This window comes from Elephas maximus, chromosome 7 (genome assembly GCF_024166365.1).
Source record: "Elephas maximus indicus isolate mEleMax1 chromosome 7, mEleMax1 primary haplotype, whole genome shotgun sequence".
NCBI lineage: Eukaryota > Metazoa > Chordata > Mammalia > Proboscidea > Elephantidae > Elephas > Elephas maximus.
The window spans coordinates 47040668-47060615 of NC_064825.1; the positions used below are offsets into that span (position 1 = coordinate 47040668).

Here is a 19948-nt window from a genome sequence, read left to right on the forward strand (position 1 = left end):
GGCTGTCATCTTTATGGGGGCAGATTGGGAGCAGATTGTCAGATATTCCCCACAGAGTGGCTGGGTGGGGTCGAACCGCCAGCCTTTAGGTTAGCAGCTGAGCTCTTAATCGTTGCGCCACCAGGACTTCTGATGTTAAGGATCAAATGATGCTTGACACTCAGGGTATGTGAGGTGCCCCAAGCCAATGGCCATCTGGCCACACTTGGTCAGCACTGACCCCAGAAGGCTGATCTCCCAGCAAGTGTCCCCAGCGTATCAAGAGGGGCTAGGTGTCTCTGCTCCTGGTGTCAGCAACTCAACCCTCCACACACCTCCTGTTGTTCCACCAGCTTCCACAGGCCCCAGCAGGCTGGGGCCTCTGTGTGCCCGAATGAATGGACACTTTGGCGCAGCAGAGCAGATTCCCAGAGTGACCACATCCAGCTGTGTGACCACAGGCCAGGAAAAACCTTTTTCTCTTTCTGAGCCCCAGTTTGTTCAACTGTCAAATGGGTTTAATACACAGTGCCTGGCGTATTTTGACATGCTCAATACATGTCAGCTTTTAGGATGATTTGTGATAATGTACTAAAAATGTTTATTTTGAAAGTCTGCTGTGTGCTAGGCACTGCTCTAGCTACTGGGGAGAGAATAAAACAGACAAATAACCCTGCCTCATGAAACTTATAGCGAGGTAGGGCAGACAAGAAACAAAATATATAAGCAAATGATATTTTAGAACATGATTGAGAAAATCGAGCTGAGAATGGCATAGGGAGTGTGGGGAAGGAGTGCAGTTTTACAGAAGGTGATCTGGGAAAGTCTGGCTGAGAGAAGGACATTTGGGCAAAGACTTGAGGAGGGGAAGGAGGGAGCATACCAGGGAGAGAAAACAGCAAGTGTGAGGAACACCAAGGAGGTCAGTGTGGCTGGAGAGGAGGGATGAGGGTAGGGGTGGGTGGGCAGGGGACAGGTCCTGAAGGACCCTCAAGGGTGGGCTATTATGACTCCTAGGGAGACGGGGAGCATCTGGAGGACCTTGAGCAGAGGGTGACCTGCCCTGACTTAGGCTACAATGACTTTTGCTGTGTCCGGGGCTGACTGCCTGTCCCTCCCTTGCCTCACAGCCCTGTGTTTCCTCCCACAGGACCAGCTGGGGGCCTCCATGGGTGCATGAGGGCCAGGCACCAGGGTCGTGAGCACGAGCATGGTGAGACACCAGCCTCTGCAGTACTATGAGCCACAGCTGTGCCTCTCCTGCCTCACGGGCATCTATGGCTGCCGCTGGAAGCGCTACCAACGCTCCCACGATGACACCACACCGGTGAGCCACGCTGGGATGGACAAGATCAAAGGGACCAGGGAACCCCAGCCAACATGAGGGTCTGGCATGGATTTGCTATGTGGGCCCAGATGGGTCAGTGCTCCTTCTGGGTTTCAGCTTCTCCCTCATAAAATGGGCCCATAAAAGTTCCTGAATCTACCTAATCAGGTGGGCAAGAAAGGAGCTCATCTGTCCTGCTTGTAGCCGTGAAGCACTCAGAGACTGATGAGAATTCTCCTCCAGCAGGGTGGGGCCTGGGCTGCTCCCAAGGTCTGAGCAGGGAGGGGAGCTCCAGGAAGAAGGAGTCACCCCAAGGTGAGCAGAAGTTCTCAGCATCCTGGCAGATCTGGATTGGCAGGCAGGCAGGTGGCTGGAAAAGAGGGTGAGGAGGTGAGCCCGGCCATCCTGGAGCCTGGGAGCTGGCAGGGCTGTGGCCTGGCACAAGGGCCCGGTCACCTGAGCTACGGGCCTGCCAGGGCTGGCAGCAGGTGCTCAGATGGATAAAGCCTCCTTCAGTGCCTGGATCCCTGGGCCAGACCCCAAGTCGAGCTCCCGTCCCTGGGGCACTATCAGCCAGCAGATCTAGTTTCTTCTCTGAAGGAACCCAATTCCTGTGTGATGTTTATCTAAAAGCTTTGCTGCTTGGAAAACAACTTTCCTCCTCCTTCCTGCATGTCTGAACAAAGAAGCCAGCCTCTGAATTCAGCCAGCCCCCAAACAGGCTGAAGTGGCCAAGGGGATGGGGAGGCTGAGGTCAGAGGCCATGTTCTGGGCAGGCTATCTGGATGGGGAGGTCAGGGAAGCTTATCTGCCTGTCTATCTGCTGTCATCAGCCTGTCTGTCCTCCTTCATGTGGTGGTGAGGGACAGAACCCTATACTGAGTTAGGAACTGGGTTTGTGACCTCCAAACAGGAGAAGCAGGTATCAGCAGGGCAGGTATCAGGTCCACACCAGCCATATCCCCAACAACACAGGGCCTGGCACAGAGGCGGCAACATGGCCAAACTGAGGCAAAGCAGAGGAAAGGACCTGCCCGAGGCCACAGAGCATGTCCCTCCTGAGCCTGGTCTCTCCACCCTCAAGCACAGCTCCTGGGGAACCAGATTTTACAGGCTTTCCCACTTACGTGGACATGGAATTTCCCCTCAGTGGTGAAGGGTGTGGGTTCTGGAGTCAAGTGGACCTGAAGTTCAAACCATGCCTCTTCCACTTGTACCTAGTTGACTTTCAGCTTTCTTTTCCTCATTTGTAACACACGCACCCCCTCAGAGAACTGCTGTGGGGAGTCCATAAGATCATGAGCATGAAGTGACCAGCACTGTGCTAACTATGGCCAGTCATTCGGATGAGTCATGCCAGATTCCTGGCCTTAGTTTCTCTATCTCTGAAATGGGAGGGGGGTGGGGATTAGATGATGTTATGGATTGAATTGTATCCCCCAAAAATGTGTGTCAACTTGGCTAAGCCATGTTTCCCAATATCGTATAAGTGTCCACCATTTTCTCATCTGATGTGATTTTCTTATATGTTATAAATCCTACCTCTATGATGTTAATGAGGCAGGATTAGAGGCAGTTATGTTAATGAGGCAGGACTCAATCTACAAGATTAGGTTGTATCTTGAGTCAGTCTCTTTTGGGATAGAAAAGAGAGAAGCAAGCAGAGAGACAGGGGGACCTCATGTCACCAAGAGTAAGTAACTAGGAGGGGAGCATGTCCTTTGGACCTGGGTCCCTGCACTGAGAAGCTCCTAGACCAGGGGTAGATTGATAACAAGGACCTTCCCCCAAAACCACAGAGAAAGAAAGCCTTCCCCTGGAGCTGGTGCCCTGAATTTGGACTTCTAGCCTCCTAGACTGAGAGAATAAATTTCTTTGTTAAAGACATCCACTCGTGGCATTTCTGTTACAGCAGCACTAGAAAACTAAGGCAGATGTCATCAGAATTCCTTGGCCTCTCTGCTTTACTCCAAGCTAAGCCCTCCTCAGGGGCTGGGGTCAGGCAGCAGAGTCTCACTGTGCCCTGACCTTTCTGTATCCAGAAGGGCAAATGCTGAGCACTGACACGCATCCTTACTTGTGTTCCTCCCAACAAGCCCATAAGCTGGAGATCATCATCGCCCCATTTCACAGTTGGGGAAACTGAAGATAGGGATGCTAGTGAGGAACAGAGTTAGGATCTGGACCCAGGCAATGTAGGTTCAACACTGTGCTCTCAGCAGGGACGGGGATGGGAAAATGGCTGAGGCGAAGGGAGAAGGGTGACTGAGCTTCCAAGCAGAAAGCCCTTGGCCATCCGGACAGACACTGTCCTGGCATCAGGACAGATGTATCGCCCAGGATGTCTCATGTCCTTTGGTGGGCTCTGGACTGGCCAGGCGCAAGCCATGGACTTAGGAAGTGATAACTCTTGGCTGTGGCCAGCACAAGGCCCAGGGTAGAGGAAGTTGTGGGCCAGAGCTGGGTTTGAGCTGATTGGGAACCAGAGTGGTGCAGGCTCTGCAAACACCAGGGTCAGTGGCACTGGGGTTGGGGCAAAAGCTGGAGGCTGTACACCAGGTTGGCTGGGAGTGGGGAGAGGATTTTGCAGCAGCTCTGGGTGGTAAGGCCTCTGCAGAGAGGGCTGAACTCACCTCAGGTGACCCCGAAACTCACAGCAGAGGATGAGCATCCCCTTCTCCCTCCCCCAGCCCCTCACCTCACTCCCACTTCTCCTCCCACCTCCTGGGTTCCATGCCTCAGCCTCTCAGCCTCTCTCTCCTCTTTTCTCCGCATTCTTCCCGAAACAGCTGGGAGAGGACAGTGATGGGGGCTGGGCTTTCGGCCTGGCACAGTGAAAAAAACAGCGATCTCATGTCTCAGAGACTGGGTGGTGCATAGTAGGTGCTCCATAAATGTTGCTGAACAGAGGCCCAGAATGAGCCCTGGGAACAACACTGTTGGGGCCAGGAGAGGAGAGGAGAGGAGAGCGCTGGGGGCTTGGGCGGTGGAGGAGAGGCCTCTGCAAGAGCAAGGAGGGTCTAATAGTGGCCCTTGTACCTCTCCTCACTCCCACCTTCCCCTCCTCATTTGGGGACACCTGCCCCTGCCCACAGCACCACTGCCTCCCCTCAGGTTCTCTTGGGGGAGCCCTCTGCCCCTAACCCCACCTGCATCCCTCAACTCAGAGAAGCCTGTGTGCAAGTCCCTCCTCTGTGAAGCCTGACCTCTCTGGGCCTCATCTGTGAAATGGGGTGACAGATGGGTGAGTGAGTCTCTGAAGCATCTCACGGTCATCCTCCCGCTGGCAAATGAAGTATGACAGTAATAGTAACAGTTGACATTTATTGAGTACCTACAGTTTGCCCAGGAGCCTTGCCAAGTGGTTTTCAGGCATTGCCCCATTCATTGTTAAAACACCCCCATGGGGCATGGTTAATTGTTATCCCCATTTTATGGGTGGAGCCTCACCCAGGGAGTCAGATAGATTTGCAGCCCGTGCCTCAGGAGGATGGAGGTTGAAGGAGAGAGCACGTATATTTTGAGTATGTGTGTTTAAATGAGAGCGCTGGAAGGAGATGAAAGGAGGAGTGGGGGACTTGGGAAATTGCCTGATGGAGGAGAAAGAACACTGGGCCAGGAGGATTTGGGACAAGATCTAGAGTGCCTTGAATGCCAGGCTAGGAACCCTCAGGGTTTTCCTGGTTAAGATCTAGCCTTCAAGTACCTAAGTGAACCCTGGGGTGGTTGAAGGGTGGGCAAAGAGCTTCCTTTCCAGCCAAGCTGGCCCCCTTCCTTCCTTCCTCCCCTACCAGCCTGCCACATTCCCACCTCCTCCAGCCCTTGCTCACACAGCCCCTTTCCCCCAGGGCACACGCTTGACAAATAAGGAAACAGGAAACTGAGGACCAGAGATGTGGCATGACCTATTCTCCTTCCCCAGCTCCGGGATTGGAGGAGTCTGGTCGCAGGAGGCCGGCTCACTCACCAGTAAGGAAGGGGAAGTGAAGCTTTTTATAACTGGGAATAATTAATTGGTTGTTGCCTGTGACTCATTACTGTAATGCTGCCAATTAAGGACTTTTTATGACAGAAGATTTTTCTCAGGCTGTCCCCACAGGACCTCCTGAAGACATCGTATCTGTGGGAGGGAGCACAGTGTCAAACCCAGCTTCTCTATAGCAAGAGAGATATAGGTCAGACACCTGGAGGAACTTCCCAGCCAGAGACACTGAAGGAGACAGGACAGTGAGAGTCGATGCTCTCTGGCATTTCTATACCATCTTTTGCCTTTTGATTCAGGCTGTTTTAAGCTTATTTGATCCCCTCCAGGAAAAGTATGTGATTTACTCAAGCTGAGGAGCTGAAGGCCCAGCCTTCATTGCCCCCTGCTTGCAGCCCCATCCTGTATCCTCTCCCCTATTTCACACAGCCTTGTCTGGGATTCAATGGTTATTTATTCAATCAACAACCCTGCTGTGATGTCTGCTCTGGTCCTAGCCCTGCGATGGGCCCTGGGTCACAGTGGATCAGACCTGGTTCTCCCTTCTTTGGAGGGCTCCCAGGCTGGTGAGGGAGCAGACAGGAGCCAACACACCCAGACCACCCAGGGGGATCACTGTGGAGGCAGAGGGAAACACTACTGGGGCAGGGAGAGCCTCGAGGCTGAGCCCGTGCCCTACCAGAGCTGATATCTGAAAGGTGTGGGGAAGCTCAAGGCAGGAGGAACTGCATGTGTAATAATGTGTCTTTTGTTTAGGAACTGAAAGTAATTCAGCTGCAGTGTGGCTAGGGTGTAAGGAGCGGGGAGGTTCTGCCAAGTGGGCCCTGGAACCTCAAGGCTGAGCTGAGGAGCTTGGACTTCATCCTGGGCAACGGGGACCTGAGTCTGACTTGGGCTGTGGGAGGGCCGCACTGGTTACAGTGTGAAGAATGGCTTAAGGGCAGTTGAATAGAGGTGGGAGAGTAGGGAGCCACATGAGAAAAGCCTCGACTGGGGCCAGGGACAGTCACAGGGAAGTAGAATAGGGGAGGGCTTCTAGTGACACAGAGAGAGTATAGTCAACAGATTGGCTGTGGGCGAGAAGGAGGGTGAGAAAGAAGGTAGTCTAAGTGGAGTCCAGGGAGGGCACAGTCGGGTGGGTGGAATACACCCACTCCTCAGTTATTAACATGGTTAGGTTCCAAAGACTAGGTCATTATGCAAAAATGGAGGATAACCACATCAAATCACAAAATATTATGTGGGACACATATGTCCCTTTGGACCCAAGAGGCAGAAAACGTAGGTGGGCACTGTATGTCCCACTGGTCATAAAAGGATTATTACCAGAGGTACATCATCAATGTGCAAAATAGCCAGATATTGTTGTAAGTGCAAAATGTCAGATAGTGAGGTAGTCGATAACTGAGGCATAGGTGTATAGACAAAATCAATCTGCCCAGCCCCAACTGCCTACCTTCTATAATGGGAAACTCCCTCCTTCCGTGCAGGAAGACACTTGCTGCAAGGAAATCCATCAGCTCCTTTTCCACCCCTTCCTTCCACAACCTCTACACTGCCCCACTGAGCTTCTCCCCTTCCTAGTATATGCCTCACCCCTTCACAGCACCCTGCCTTTGCTCAGGCCATCACCTCTGCCTGGAATGCCCTTCTTCTCTGTCTCTGCCTCTCAAGGCTCTTTGCAAATGTCTCTTCCTCTAAGAAGTATCCCTCCCCCCTTCCTTCTCCATCCTTACCTCCTTTTCCCCCTCAGATCCCTTAGCACCTTGGGCCTGTGCCAGCTATGTGGATTGTGATTCTCTGTGTCTCCCACAGGGCCCTGAGTGCTTTGAGGGCAGAGATTGGGCCTGCCCCATGCCAGGGGCCTGGTTTGCCCAGTGAATGCCTAGAAGGATGGTTGAGCAGATGAGTTGAAGAATGAGGGAAGAAGCCAGTTAGGGAGTACACCTGCCATCTTGCTGACTTTGGGTGGGGAGGCAGGCCCCTGATGAGCTTGCTGTGCTCCCCTGCTCTCTCTCCTGTCTTCATCCATGACCCTGGTTTCCAAGGCCGGTGGGTGTCAGGTGGTCTGGGGAGGGTAGGTGTACATGTGTGGACAGGTGTGCGCAGCATTCTTAGCTCTAGCTTTTATGCCCTGGTGGTGGTTGACAGTGGAGAGGGTGCTGACTCAGCTGCAGGCCCCCTAGGCCACCCTTGGAGCTGGGTAAAGCTCTGCCAGTGGGCAGGAGGAGGGGGGTGAGTTTCCAGCTGGCTCCCCACCTTACTGTCCTATCACCCAACCATGTGAGTTTGTGTCAGGGGTGTCGGGCAGCCCCAAGCGGAGGGGTACTGTCCTGGAGGAGGGGAAGGATACTTCCTAACAAGGATTCTTCCTTCTGTTTGTACAGTTAGCAAAGCACTCTCCAGAATGTTAGTTCGTCTTGTGGGTACATCACTCAGGCATGGTACATCTGGAGAAACTGAGGCCACAGCTGCCCAGTGAGTGGCTCCAGGAACCACAGGAGTCAGCAACAGAGTGAGAGCCAGAATCCAGACCTCCTGTCCCCCCACCCCCTTCAGAACTCATTCTCTCCTCTCTTCTCCTTGGTCTTCTCTGGCACAGCAGCAGAGAGCAATAGAGGCAGACAGAGCTGGCCTCTGTCCCAGCTCTACCACCTGCTGTGTACCTGTGGCCTGTGTACCTGGGTTAGGGGCATCCCTGTCCTCCCAGAGCCCCTTTCACTACCCCCACCCCCTTGCAGCACTGACCTCCTGGAGTGGCATGGCCTGGTGACCTGCCTATCTGTCCTGAGGGCAGAGCTGGGTCCGCGTGTGTCACAGCAGACTTCCTGGAGTCCAGCACAGAGCCTGGCAGCATGGACTTGCCAGTCAACATCTGTTGAATCAAGAAAAGAGGTCCCTCTGCCTCTTGGAGTCTCAGCTCCCTCTCCTGAGGCATGGGGAGAGGAGTCACCCCCTTGGAGGAGTGGTAAAGAATTAGATCAGGTGGTCCACTTGAGAAAACCCTGGTGGCGTACTGATTAAGAGTTTGGCTGCTAACCAAAAAGTTGGTAGCGCGAATCCACCAGGTGCTCCTTGGAAACCCTACGGGGCTGTTCTACTGTGTCCTATAGGGTCGCTATGAGTCAGAATCAATTTGACGGCAATAGATTTAGTTTTTTGGTTTATGGTCCATGTGAATGCCTAGTCCATAGTAGAAGCCTTACCAACACAGTCTCCCTCGTCACATGTCGCTCACAGCCCTCAGCCCCAAAGCAGATTCACTGCAAGTCCTCCATGCATCACTCTATTTGACCTGTGCTGACTTCTGTATTTCTTGGTGAGAGTCAAGGCTGGAAGCCTACAGTCCTGGGTCCTGGTCTCCATAAACCCTTCTGTGCCTACAGGCCGAGGACTGGGCCAGATGACCTCTTAAAGAGTCTCTGACTCCCGGACCTGGGATTCCCTACTGATACCCTCTTTGCCATTCCTGCTTGGGTATCACAGCCCTGGAAGGGGACCATGGGGAGAGGGGTGGGGCACTGGGTCCACAGTGCTTTCTACCCCCTCCCCAGCTCTGGGAACAGAATACCGGGGTCTCTGCTCTTTAGGTAAGGCTGAGACAAAGCAAATCATAGCTCCATGGCTTCCTTGCTATAAGCCCAAAGCAAGGGAAGAGTGGATCCTACCTCGGAATCGGGGCGGGCTTTCTGGATGAAGCCGCCTTTGGGATGGACTCCAGGGTATGCTAATATTCAGCCAGATGCAGCTGACGTTCCTGGCTAAGGAAGCTTCAACCTGGACTCCAGCCCTGCCTCCACCACTGACTCAACGTGAGACCTTGGCCAAGTCCCTGAGCCTCTGGGCCCAACTGGCTTGTGGAGTAAGTGTAGACCTAAATCCACGTCCTGCCTAAGGGACCAGTTAGGTGAGGGATACGAGCGTGCCTTGTGTCCTGTATAAGAAGGAACCATCTCTCACACTCTGTGCCTTCCCTACAAACTTTAGAGTGACACCTTTCTCTTCACTGGTACTTTGGGGAAAGGGACCCAGCAGGGGCCAGAGTCAAGCCCTGAGCTTCCATTTTCCTGTCTCTAAGATGAGGGTGGTACTACCTTTTTGCAGGGTTGCTGTGAGGGTGAGAAAACGGAAGATGGTATTATTATGTCCAGGATGGACAGAAGAGGGGCTGGCAGGGCACCTGGTTTCTGCAATGCAAGAAGCTAAGGATTCATAGCAATCAAGACATGCTGTCTTTGGCCTTTGGGATCCCTGCACCCTACCTCCTTTTGAAATGGCCCTTAGGGGGCCTGGCATGGCCGCACTCCTCACAGGTGGCAGCAGCTAAGCCCCTGTTTTTGACCCTCCATGAGTGCCTTAAGCATCTGCTTAAGGATTGAGGATGGGGCAGAGGATGGAGGGCATCACCCCAGGGACTGCAGCCACCCTCCCTGAGACTTTGGCAGACCCTCTAAGGGGTTCTGGGATGGCACTTCCTCAGGGCCCCAAACTCCTCCACTCTGTGTCTCCCCTTGGATGATGCAACTCAAGGGGTGAGGGGTGGGGACAGAGAGTGCCAGGCTGGGCCTGATTTCATTTTCCTGCCTAACGAGCCGCTCTGAGTGCACCCCAGCAGAAGCAAGGGCAGGCAGAGACCTAATTGCCCAGCTCTCTGTAGCCCAGAAAAAATAAATCCAGCCTCTTAGGCTGTCAGGGCTGGGTTGGGGGTGGGGACTCTAATCCCCTCGCCTGCTCTGTCCTAATGCTATAATGCTTCTTAGACCTCCTCATGCCACCCCTCCCCCAAATCTCCTGGGGTCAGGGCCAGAGTGATCCTGGAGGGGCTGCACATCTCTCCCCCCTGGTGCTCCCTGCACCCTTCCCAGCTGACAGTCCTGGCTTTTCTGTGCATCTGTTGCCACATATGGAACTCAGCTAGGTTAGAACAGGCTGATGGCAGGAGGAGCTGGATGCCCGAGATTTGGCCCAGAGATGAGCAGACTCGGTGGGTAGGTGCCCCTCCATCTCTTTCTCCCCGTCTCTGCAGGGCTATATGGGGCTTAAGGTGTAGCTGGGCTCTGTGACCTCAAAGCAGAGCTGGGACCACGGCAGGGGTGGGGGGTGTGGGGGTAGGGGGGGAAGGGGCAGGCTCGGCCAAGTATCAGCCAGAGGGAGTACTTGGGTGAAGGGACTGCCTTGGGACAGGAGGACAGGCAAGAAAACCTAGAAACAAAGCCGCATACATAGGCCAATGTAGTGTACTGTAAACTAAGGTGGAAATGACTGCAGACATCACAAAGGATGTAGGGACAGCTGAGTACCCATTTGGTGAAAGTAAAATTAGATCCCTACCTCTTACCTCAAACCAAAATAAGCTCCAGATGGATTAAAAGGTATTTCTATTTTGAAACTGTTTTTTCCTGTTCAGAAAAATAGCACACATTTGTTGAGAAAATTCAAAGAATTTGAAAAGAGATAAAGTAAAAGAAATCCTAGCCTTAATGATATACAAAACCCATAGAGACAAGCATTTCAAGCCTTTCTCCATACACGGGTGCATTTATATGGAGCTATCGTTGGGTGGATGGGTTACAATTTTTAAAATGCTGAAAAATTACCAGTATAAAATATGAGTTAAATATATAAATTTGAGCCACCTTTCTTAAGCACAATATCAAAGGCAAAAACTGTAAAGAAAAGAGAGATTTGTCTTCACAAAAATTAAACATTTGAGTACAAAAAGCTTTAAAAACTAAAACTCAAGTGATTAAAAAAAAAGACTAAAAGTAGGTTAATATTCTTACATAGTTTTTATAATCCCATAAGAAAAGAAGCTAATTCCCCCCAACAAAACCCACCTTGCTCTGTGCATTACACTCTGCTGCTCGTTCCCCCTGCCTGGATTGAGGCTCTCAACCTTGTCATCCCAGCAAGTCAATTCCTTCCAGCTTTGCCGTAAGCGTATTCTCCTCCAGGAAGCCCTCCAGACCATCCCTCCGCCTATAAACTGGCAGCCTTAAAGATATGCCTTCTGTGCTTCTAAGCAGCCTGTACTTGCCTCACTCATCGCACTCATTCCCAGGACTGGGGTTGCCTGTTCGCTGGTCATTCATCTCTGCTGGTTACTCAGAGTCCAGGCCTGATTTATTTCCAAGTTCGAGGCCCAGCAAGGCTGATTGGGAAAGTGCTCAGCACATGTATGTGGAATGACTAGCAGGGAGTAGTGAAGAAGACGTGAAGGGGGAGATGCTAGATTTACTTTGGTATGGGGGTGTGAGTTTGGGGTCTAATTGTATTCTTTAGCAGATGAATGGCCAGGTGTCCCAACACCATCTGCTGAATTCTCCATCATTTCTGCACTAATTTACCATGTACTAACCATGTGTCCAGAGTCCCTGGGTGTTGCAAATGGTTAATTCACTTGGCTGCTAACTGAAATGTTGGAAGTTGGAGTCCACCCAGAGGCACGTGGAAGAAAGGCCTGGCAATCTACTTCCAAAAAAATCAACCATTGAAAACCCTATGGAACACAGGTCTACTCTGACACACATGGGGTCCCAATGAGTGGGAACAACTTGATGTCAGCTGGTTTAACCGTGTGTTCATGTTTCAAGGCCATTCCCCTTCTTTAAGTCTCCGTTTCCCCATTTCTTGATTCACCTTTGGAGGATGAGTACTGTGGCCTCTGAGGTCTTCTAACTCTGAAATTCCAGGGTTCCTACCCTGGCACTGCCTGTGACTCTGGGTGTGACCTTGGATAAGGCCTTGCTCCTCTGAGCCTATTTCCTACTTGGTCAAACAAGAATAATTACATGTCCTGCTCTTTGTTGCTTTGAGTACATGGGAGGCACCCAGACCTGGGTGTGAATTCTGCTCCAACGTTATGTTTGCCCTGTGTGATCTTGGGCAAATCACTTCACCTCTCTGAGCCTCAGTTTCCTCAGCTGTAAAATAGGAATTTAATGCCTGCTTTGCTGAGCCATAGAGAGGATGAAATGAGGTGGGGCTCTTAAAAGCCCCACCCCCCAAATGCTCATGTCGGGCTATATTCTCCAATGATGCAGGGCTATAAGGTGGGGTCAGGTGACTTTACCAGGGCCTTTCTCCATCCGTGCTGACTCCTGGGGCCACAGCCTGCAGATCCTGACCTCATGTTGGCCTCTGTGCCCACCCTGGGTGGGGGTAGGTTGGTCGGTCGGGCTGGCTGTCCTCAGCAGCCAGAGAAATTTGGTGGAGGTGGGGGGGATGGGGAAGACTTGATCACTGTCTTCACATAATTAAAGGGCTGTCAGACTCGAAATGATAATTATAGGAACGATCATGGATTTGGCAACTTACAGCTTACATCTGTAATCACATTGGGGCCTTGCAGCCTTGCTGTGAGGCGGTGATGATGTCACCCCTGTGAACAGGGGAGGAAGCAAAGGCCTGAGGTATTGAGTGAGGGGCCCAGGGCAACGCAGCTAGTGGTCAGGAAGGCCAGGAGTCAAAATCCAGCTCTTTATTACATTCTCCTACCCTGGACCCCCACTTTACCCTTTTAACTGGCTTTGCTCTGTGTGGTAGTGGAGAGCCCCTCAGTTGGCACAGAGGTGAGGGAGATCACTCCTACTGCCCTGCCTTTGACTGGCCTTTGACGTGTGAGGTCTCAGTGATCTGCACAGCGTGCCAGGACTCTTGCCCCCATGTTGCAGAGCAGGGAGCTGGGCCTCAGAGAGGGTTAATGTCTTCTTCCCCAAGGTCACTCATTCAGTAAGTGGCCAGACGGGGGTTCAAACCCAGTGTGCGTAGACTCCAAAGCCCAGCGCCCCCCCCCCCCGCCCCATTCAGCTGACTGTCTTAGAAGGAAGAACTTTCAGTCCAAAGGAGGCCCAGGCAGGGTGCAACAGTAGGAGTCTGTACCCCAGAGCTATGGGAGCAGCAGCAGGGCAAGCTCCTGTCACAAGGAGCGGCAGTCTCTGCCCTGGGGTGACAGTCAGAGCAGGAGACTAGTTGGCTCCTATAAGCTATGATTCTGAAGGTCTGTGGTGCTGCCAAGGAGCAGGGAAGCGGCTCCTGCTGGGCACTGTCCCAAACGCAGGGTTCAGACTCCGGGTTCTGTGTTTTGCCCAGACCCCTCTGGAGTGGGAGGGGCTGCCGTTGGTGTGGGCAGTGGTCTGTGGTGTGTGGCACACAGCAGCAGCAGTCCTGTCCACAGCAGTGGACCGTGCCCACGCTACCTATGGAGTGCTGGGGTTTGCAGCTACAGCCTGTGCTCTCTTTCCTCTGGATGCAGAGGGCTCTGGGGTGGAAGGGACAGGATAGAGACAGAAAGGGGTGAGGAGAAGCTGTGACAGTCAGCAAGAGGCCCTCTGGGGAGATTGGTACCATTGCCTCCATGCAGCGTGCGGGGGGGGGGAGGGGTCTCCTCTTCCTGGGAGGGATGTGAAAGTGGAAAATGAATGAGGCAAAGCTTGTGGGGCTGAATTACTGGAGCCTCTGGGATTCTCCACCACAGGCACCTTGGATCTTATCCTTTACCGCCAGGCAGCAGGGATGGCGCATCCCACCCCACCCACAGACAGGGGCTACCTCCTTCCCCAGCTGCTCTCTTCCCTCCTTGTCCCCTCTGTGGCCTGGGACTGCCTGACCCCAGGAGATGGCCGCTCCTTTAGCCCCGACCCTGCTCGTCCTCTGTCCTGCCTCAGAGGGCTCTGACAGGAAGGAGGCTCAGGCCTCATGTGAGCTTCTTCTCTGGGTTCCCTGGGCCCTGACCTGAGCCTGAGAATGAGTTGGGGGCTTGGACGATGACCGGTTGACAGGTGGCCCTCACACACCCCTGTCCCATATCGTCTAGTATTCACACCTTCTTCCATTCACCACACTGTATCTGAGCACCACCTTGCACCAGGCATGGTGCTGGGCCCAGGGGACACACGTATCTCAGACCATCCCTGACCTGGAGGAGTCCTCAGCCCAGTGACCTGTCCCTTATTGTACACCTACTGTGTGCCACTTGACATTTATCACCTCATTAATAGCATCCCTCTGAGGTTGTTATTGTTGTTAGATGCTGTCAAGCCAATTCCAACTCATAGGGACCCCATGTGACAGAGTAGATATGCCCCATAGGGTTTTCTAGGCCGTAATCTTTATGTGAGCAGATCACCAGCTCTTTCCCCATGAAGCCACTAGGGATTATTATTCCCATTTTACAGATGAGAAAACGGAGGCTCAGAGGGGTTAAATAACTTGCTGAAGTGGCAGAGCCAGGTCTGTCTGCCTCCAGAGTCCATGTTCTTTTCAGCTCTACAATTCAGAATGTGATTGAGGGTCAGATTGGTTGGTACCAAGAGGCCGTGCAGAAGGGGTCAGGGAAACAATGTCTTGGAGGGCTGGAAGGATAGGAGGATGGAGAGGTTTGACCTGGGGGTGGACCCCAGAGAGAGAGAGGAGAGAGGAGTCCAAGGGTGCCGAGCTGGGCCTGAGATCCCAGAGTACAAGGGCGCGTTAAGGGGAGCTGTTCAGGGTGGCTCCCCAGGAGGCCTGCGAGGACTGTGTCCTGTCAGGATCCTTGGGTTTAAATCCAGTCTCCACCCCTCCACTACCTGGTGACCTTGGGTAAGTTACTCGACCCCTCTGACCCACCTCCACTCACTTACATTGAGCCTTTGTGCGAATGTGCCAGACACTTGTCGTGGTAGAGAAGCACACGTGTAGCCACCACAAAGTGGTGGCACTTCCTAATGTCAATGGCCTTTGAGCTTTCACTTGCTCTCAGGTGGGGACAAATACCCATAAATAAACACCCTGGGCATGTGCAGACTATGAGAGATGTCGGTTTCATGGAGCTTCCTTCTCTCTGGTCCCCCACTGTGCCTGGAGGGCCGATGACCCCATGACCCCTCCCAGTGTGGCCGTCACCACACATCCTGGGCTGAAGCAGTGCTTACTGCTCTAGCTCCTGGAGCAGAGCCAGACTGGCTTGTTAATGGGTCAAGCAGAGCAGGCAGACTCAGGCCTCTCCCGTAATGAGCCCTGACTTGGACTGTTAGCACCATTTGGAGCCTCTTTATCAGTGGAGTTGTTCCCACAGGCCACTTCCTCCACCAGCTCCTCGCCTTCCCCTTCCCTCCAGCCCCTGCCATTCAGCCTTTCCTCTGATTGTTCTTGCAGTGACCCTGCTGCCTCCCCTCCCACCGCAGCCACTTCTGCAGGGTCCCCAGGGCGGTGTGCCGTCTGCTTCCAGCTCCAGGACTTGGATGCCTAGGTTGCCCCCAGCCTGAGCCCCAGCTCTGATAATGAGGCTCCTAGTTTTTTGTTGGAGACCTGGTGGTACAGTGGTTAAGCATTCAGCTGCTAACCAAAAGGTTGGCAGTTTGAAGCCACCAGCCACTCCCTGGAAACCCTATGGGGCAGTTCTACTTTGTCCTATAGGGTCGCTATGAGTTGGCAGCAGGTCTGGTTTTTGGTTTTGGTTCCTTGTTGCTTAGGCCCTGGGTGCCTCACCCATCTGTCTACTCTGATCGTGTCACCTGGCTGGTTCCCAGGGGCAGGGAGGGGGCACCGAGCCCCTCATTCACACCTGTCTTGCCCTTCCCCACTAGAAGGATGTAGCCAAGTAAGGATGATGACACTTAGTGCACAGGACCCCTGTGTGCCACAGACTCTCCTGACACCTGCTGTCACCCAGGCCACCTGTCAGCATTCCACCTGGCTCCTGCATGGCACCCTGCCACTGGACATCCTCCCAGAGCCTGTGGCAGGTTCTCTACCTTACTGCTGTCCCTGCAGCTAGCCCCTCGCCTGGCCTCACCACCTTTCGACCTCCAGGCTACTTGCCTAGGGAAGGATCTGTCATAGTTCAAGGCCCACCCCTCGTCCAGGCCCCTCAGTACCCTGTCTGGTGGTCAGAGACCTTGTACCTGCTGAGGTGGAGCAATCTCTGTGGACAGTGGCCACTCAGCACTGCCTTTCAGGGGCTGTAGGAGGCTAAACCCTCCTCTGCGAGGCTTGGGTGTTAAGCCCCAGCGAGCTCTCTCCTGGGTGGGCATACTCATGCTGGGATGGGAGACAGGGCTTCCTCACCTACCATTTCATTATCAAATCTTTAAGTTCTTGCCTCACCCTGGGAATATGAAGACCACCCAGACCTTCAGGGCACTCATGGTATAGCAGAGGAAACCTACATATGAAGAGACAGTTATAGAACTGTGAGGTCTGTGCCATAGCAGAGATGAATGCAGGGGTTGTGGACACTCCGGGGAGATGGATTCACTCTGCTGGGAGGCAGGGAAGGCCTTGGAGGAGTAGGGCTTTCCCAGTGGACCAGAAAGGGGTTGTCTTCTAACTTGGCAAATACACCGAGGTTTGCAAGAACTTGTTTGGGAAACAGTGGGTAACTCAGTGCTTAGAGCATAAAATGCATGCATGGGGGCAGAGACAGGGCTGGGAGTGCAGAGGTTGGCCTGAGCCAGATCCAGTGGGCCCTGAATGTTGGGCTAAGGGGCTCGGCTAGCAGGGATTCTTGAGCAGGACATCACATAGCCAGAGGTGGATCCATCTTGGGACATGGCCCATCCTTTGGGAGACCCAGATTGTCAAGCTGGCCTGGGACCCATCAGCTTCAGTCGGCAGAAAATGGAGCTATTGTGAGCATATAAGAATCCAAGGCAGCAAGGGGACTCTCAGAAGGACCAGGCTACATGTGCCCTGGGCCCAGGCCTGGCCAGGGTGAGAGTGACTGGGAAGAGGTGCTGGCTCAGATATGGCAGTGTGGGCCAGCCCCTCCCGAGGCAGGGGCGTCCTCACCATTAATTACAGCATACAGCCCAACCGTGATGAGCAGCCCTGAGCTTCAGCCCTTTTCTGCTACTCCAGACGGCCCAGCCATTCCCCGGCTGGTGGCTCCCAGGGATCAGTTGCACACAGCCTGTCCTGCTCCTAACCAGGGTTTCTCTACTCCTGAGTAAGGCTGGTCCTCACAAGCCCAGAGGCATGCCCAGGTGAGAGATGCCTGGTCTCCAAAGGCAAGGAGGCATCCTGACTCCAAACCTGGAGCCCTTCAAGGGCTGGTGGGTCTTGGTTCTCTCTCCACGTGGTACCTCTTTGTTCTGATGATCTCAGCAGTTTCCCAGCGTACAGGATGTCCCAAGCTTGTTGTGCTTCTGAGATAAGGGGGATGGATGAAAGCAGGGATAAACCAAAGGGCCCAGCCGGAAGCGCCTGCAGACCTCTGAGCCGGCTCCTCGGGAAGCAGCCCTGGTGGGGTCAGCATCCCTCCCCCACCCCTCCCCCACCCTGGCTGAGACAGAGGGGGACCTGGCCCAGCCCTAAGGGGCCGGTACCTGGTGGAGGTGACAGAACAATGTACTTCAAGTCCTGAGGATGGGGCTCTGGTCCTTAATCTTCAGCTAACTTGCTGTGTGACTCAGGCAAACACTTCACCTCTCTGGGCCTGAGTGTGTTTATCTGTAGCATGGGTGGGATGAGGAGGAAGAATACCTGCTTTGTAGGCACTTGTAAGGATTAAATGAGGTAAGGGTTCGGAAATATAATAATTGATCTCAATTCGCCTGGAGCAACAGATGAAAAAGGTCAGGAACAGGAGGAAGAAACGGAATGCATGGCTGACTGCCTCCTTTGTCATGAGACCAGAAGAACTGTATGGTGCCTGCCTACCATTACTGAACATTTTGATCAAGGATTCTATAGAAGAATCCTGATTAAAAGGGTAGAAAATGTGGAACAGAATTTCAAATGCCCATAGAATCCAGACCTTCTGGAGCCATTGAGGTTGGATGCCCCTGAAACTTGCCCTGAGATAATCTTTAAACTGAAACTATTCCCTAAAGTTATCTGAACAATAATTTAGCTTAGGTAGTAAAGAATGTTTGTCTTGAGCATTGTGCTCTTTGAAGAACTATATGGGATCAAATTGACAACAGAAACTTGAAAGGTTAGATGAGAAGCTTAGGGAGCAGTGAGTTTGTATAAATGTGATGGAATAATCTGGAAAAGATAGCATGAATAGTGTGTGCAGGAATTAAATTGGTTTATGTTTTGCTGTGTACATGTTCTCCAAAAACAAAAACAAGGTGAGGGGTGTGACTTCCCAAACTGCAGGTCACTGTGCCAGCGCGAAGGCTTCAGGGCAGACATGGCCTTTGTTTTGGGGCGTCATTGCCAGAATGGGAGACGGGTGCCTCCTGGATAGGCCTCAGGATGCAGCAAAAAGACCACAGCTCTGGCAGACCCCTGACTCCTGCCCCTAGCTCCCCACCACTGTGTGACTTTGGGCTATGTGATGTTAGACAGGTCACTTTCCGTCTCTGGCCCTCAGTTCCTGGCCTATGCTTAAAAAAAAAAAAAAAAAAAGGGCAGTAATCCCTGCTTGTGGGGTTTGGTTACAAAAGGGGAGGAGAGGGAATGTTCTGGGTGGGAGGTGGCTTGGGGGTCTGCCTCAACCCTTTGTGACCCCTCTCCTCACTCTGCTCTTCCAGTGGGAACGCCTCTGGTTCCTGCTCCTCACCTTCGCCTTCGGCCTCACACTCACCTGGCTCTACTTCTGGTGGGAAGTCCACAATGACTACGATGAATTCAACTGGTGAGTAGGTGTGGTGTGGGAGGTGGGTGGGGCCCTGGGACCCTAGGCTGGGACCTGGGGGCTCAGGTTTGTACCTCTTTCCCAGGTTGGCTATTGGAGGCCTGCCACCAGCTCTCTCTGTGGCCTTGGGCAAGGCCACCCCATCTGAGCCTCTGTCCTCTCTACCTCCCAGGGCTTGGGTGAGGCTGGCGTGACATTGTAGGTAGGAAGTGGGTGAGTACCATAGGCTGACAAGAGAGATGACAGGCTTGGGTCTTGTCCCCAGGAGTCTCCAGCCTAGCAACGCAGGTGAACAATGAAATATCTAGAACCAGGAAAAAGAGAAATCTGTGCCCTAAGGGGAGTCCCTCTGGGGGCTTAGGGGAGGCTTCCTGGAGGAGGAGGCATGGGAGCTGGCTTTGAAGGGCAGCCAGGTTTGAAACACAAGGGACTACAGCTGCTGGTCTTCTTGGAGACCCTTGGTGTTCCCTCTGCCACTCAGCCTGCATTACGGAAGCCTGGGGCACTGAAAGAAAAAAGACTTAGCAGCTAGAATGAAAGACCCTCAGATAAGAGCTGAGGCAAGCTAGGAAGATATAGGGAGCTCCTTCCTGGTACCACTAGGGATGGACAACGGGAACTTGTCCTGAGGCCAGGACTCAGCCTAGAGCCAGGGCCTCTGGATCCCCCCTTTATAGACAAGAAAGCCAAGGCCCAGGGAGACCAAGGTCTCAGCAGAGGAGGTAGCCCTGGATCCCAGGTCTGCTAACTCCCTTAGCTGGGCCCTGGGCAGGGCTGGAAGATGCTATGGTTCTGGGACCGTGCAGGGTCTTTTGTGGGCACCAACCTCAGGTCCAAAGGGCAGGCTTGTCTCAGGCAGTTTTCTGGGAGTAGGAGGGGTACCTGTTTCCCCTCCCAACCTCCATTTCCTGCCTTTTGTCAGGCAGTGAAAGGTCATGGGTGGGAGGGGAAGGACCCTGGGTTCTAGTGGGAACCTCTCCAGTGACAGGTGGGAAAACTGAGGCTCCAGGTCACATTGTCAGTTAGGGGCAGAATTGAGGTTCAGATGCCAGGCCTCTTCACTCCCCATCCAGTGATGTTTCATTGATCAGTTCAG

At 53.2% G+C, this 19948-nt stretch overlaps 1 protein-coding gene across 11 annotated transcripts in view; it reads left to right on the plus strand.

The window, feature by feature from the left end:
• GDPD5 (glycerophosphodiester phosphodiesterase domain containing 5) overlaps positions 1–19948 on the plus strand; it is a 107600-nt gene that overhangs the window by 60351 nt on the left and 27301 nt on the right. For 9 of the 11 annotated variants that reach the window (XM_049889803.1, XM_049889802.1, XM_049889809.1 and 6 more), the window contains 2 exons: positions 1130–1306; positions 18749–18852. In XM_049889803.1, coding sequence (XP_049745760.1) covers positions 1190–1306; positions 18749–18852 — 221 coding nt within the window. In that variant the 5' untranslated portion in view covers positions 1130–1189. Of the gene's footprint in view, positions 1–1129; positions 1307–1332; positions 1622–8189; positions 9151–18748; positions 18853–19948 lie in introns of those variants that run through there. The other 2 variants (XM_049889801.1, XM_049889800.1) reach the window with 2 other exon arrangements.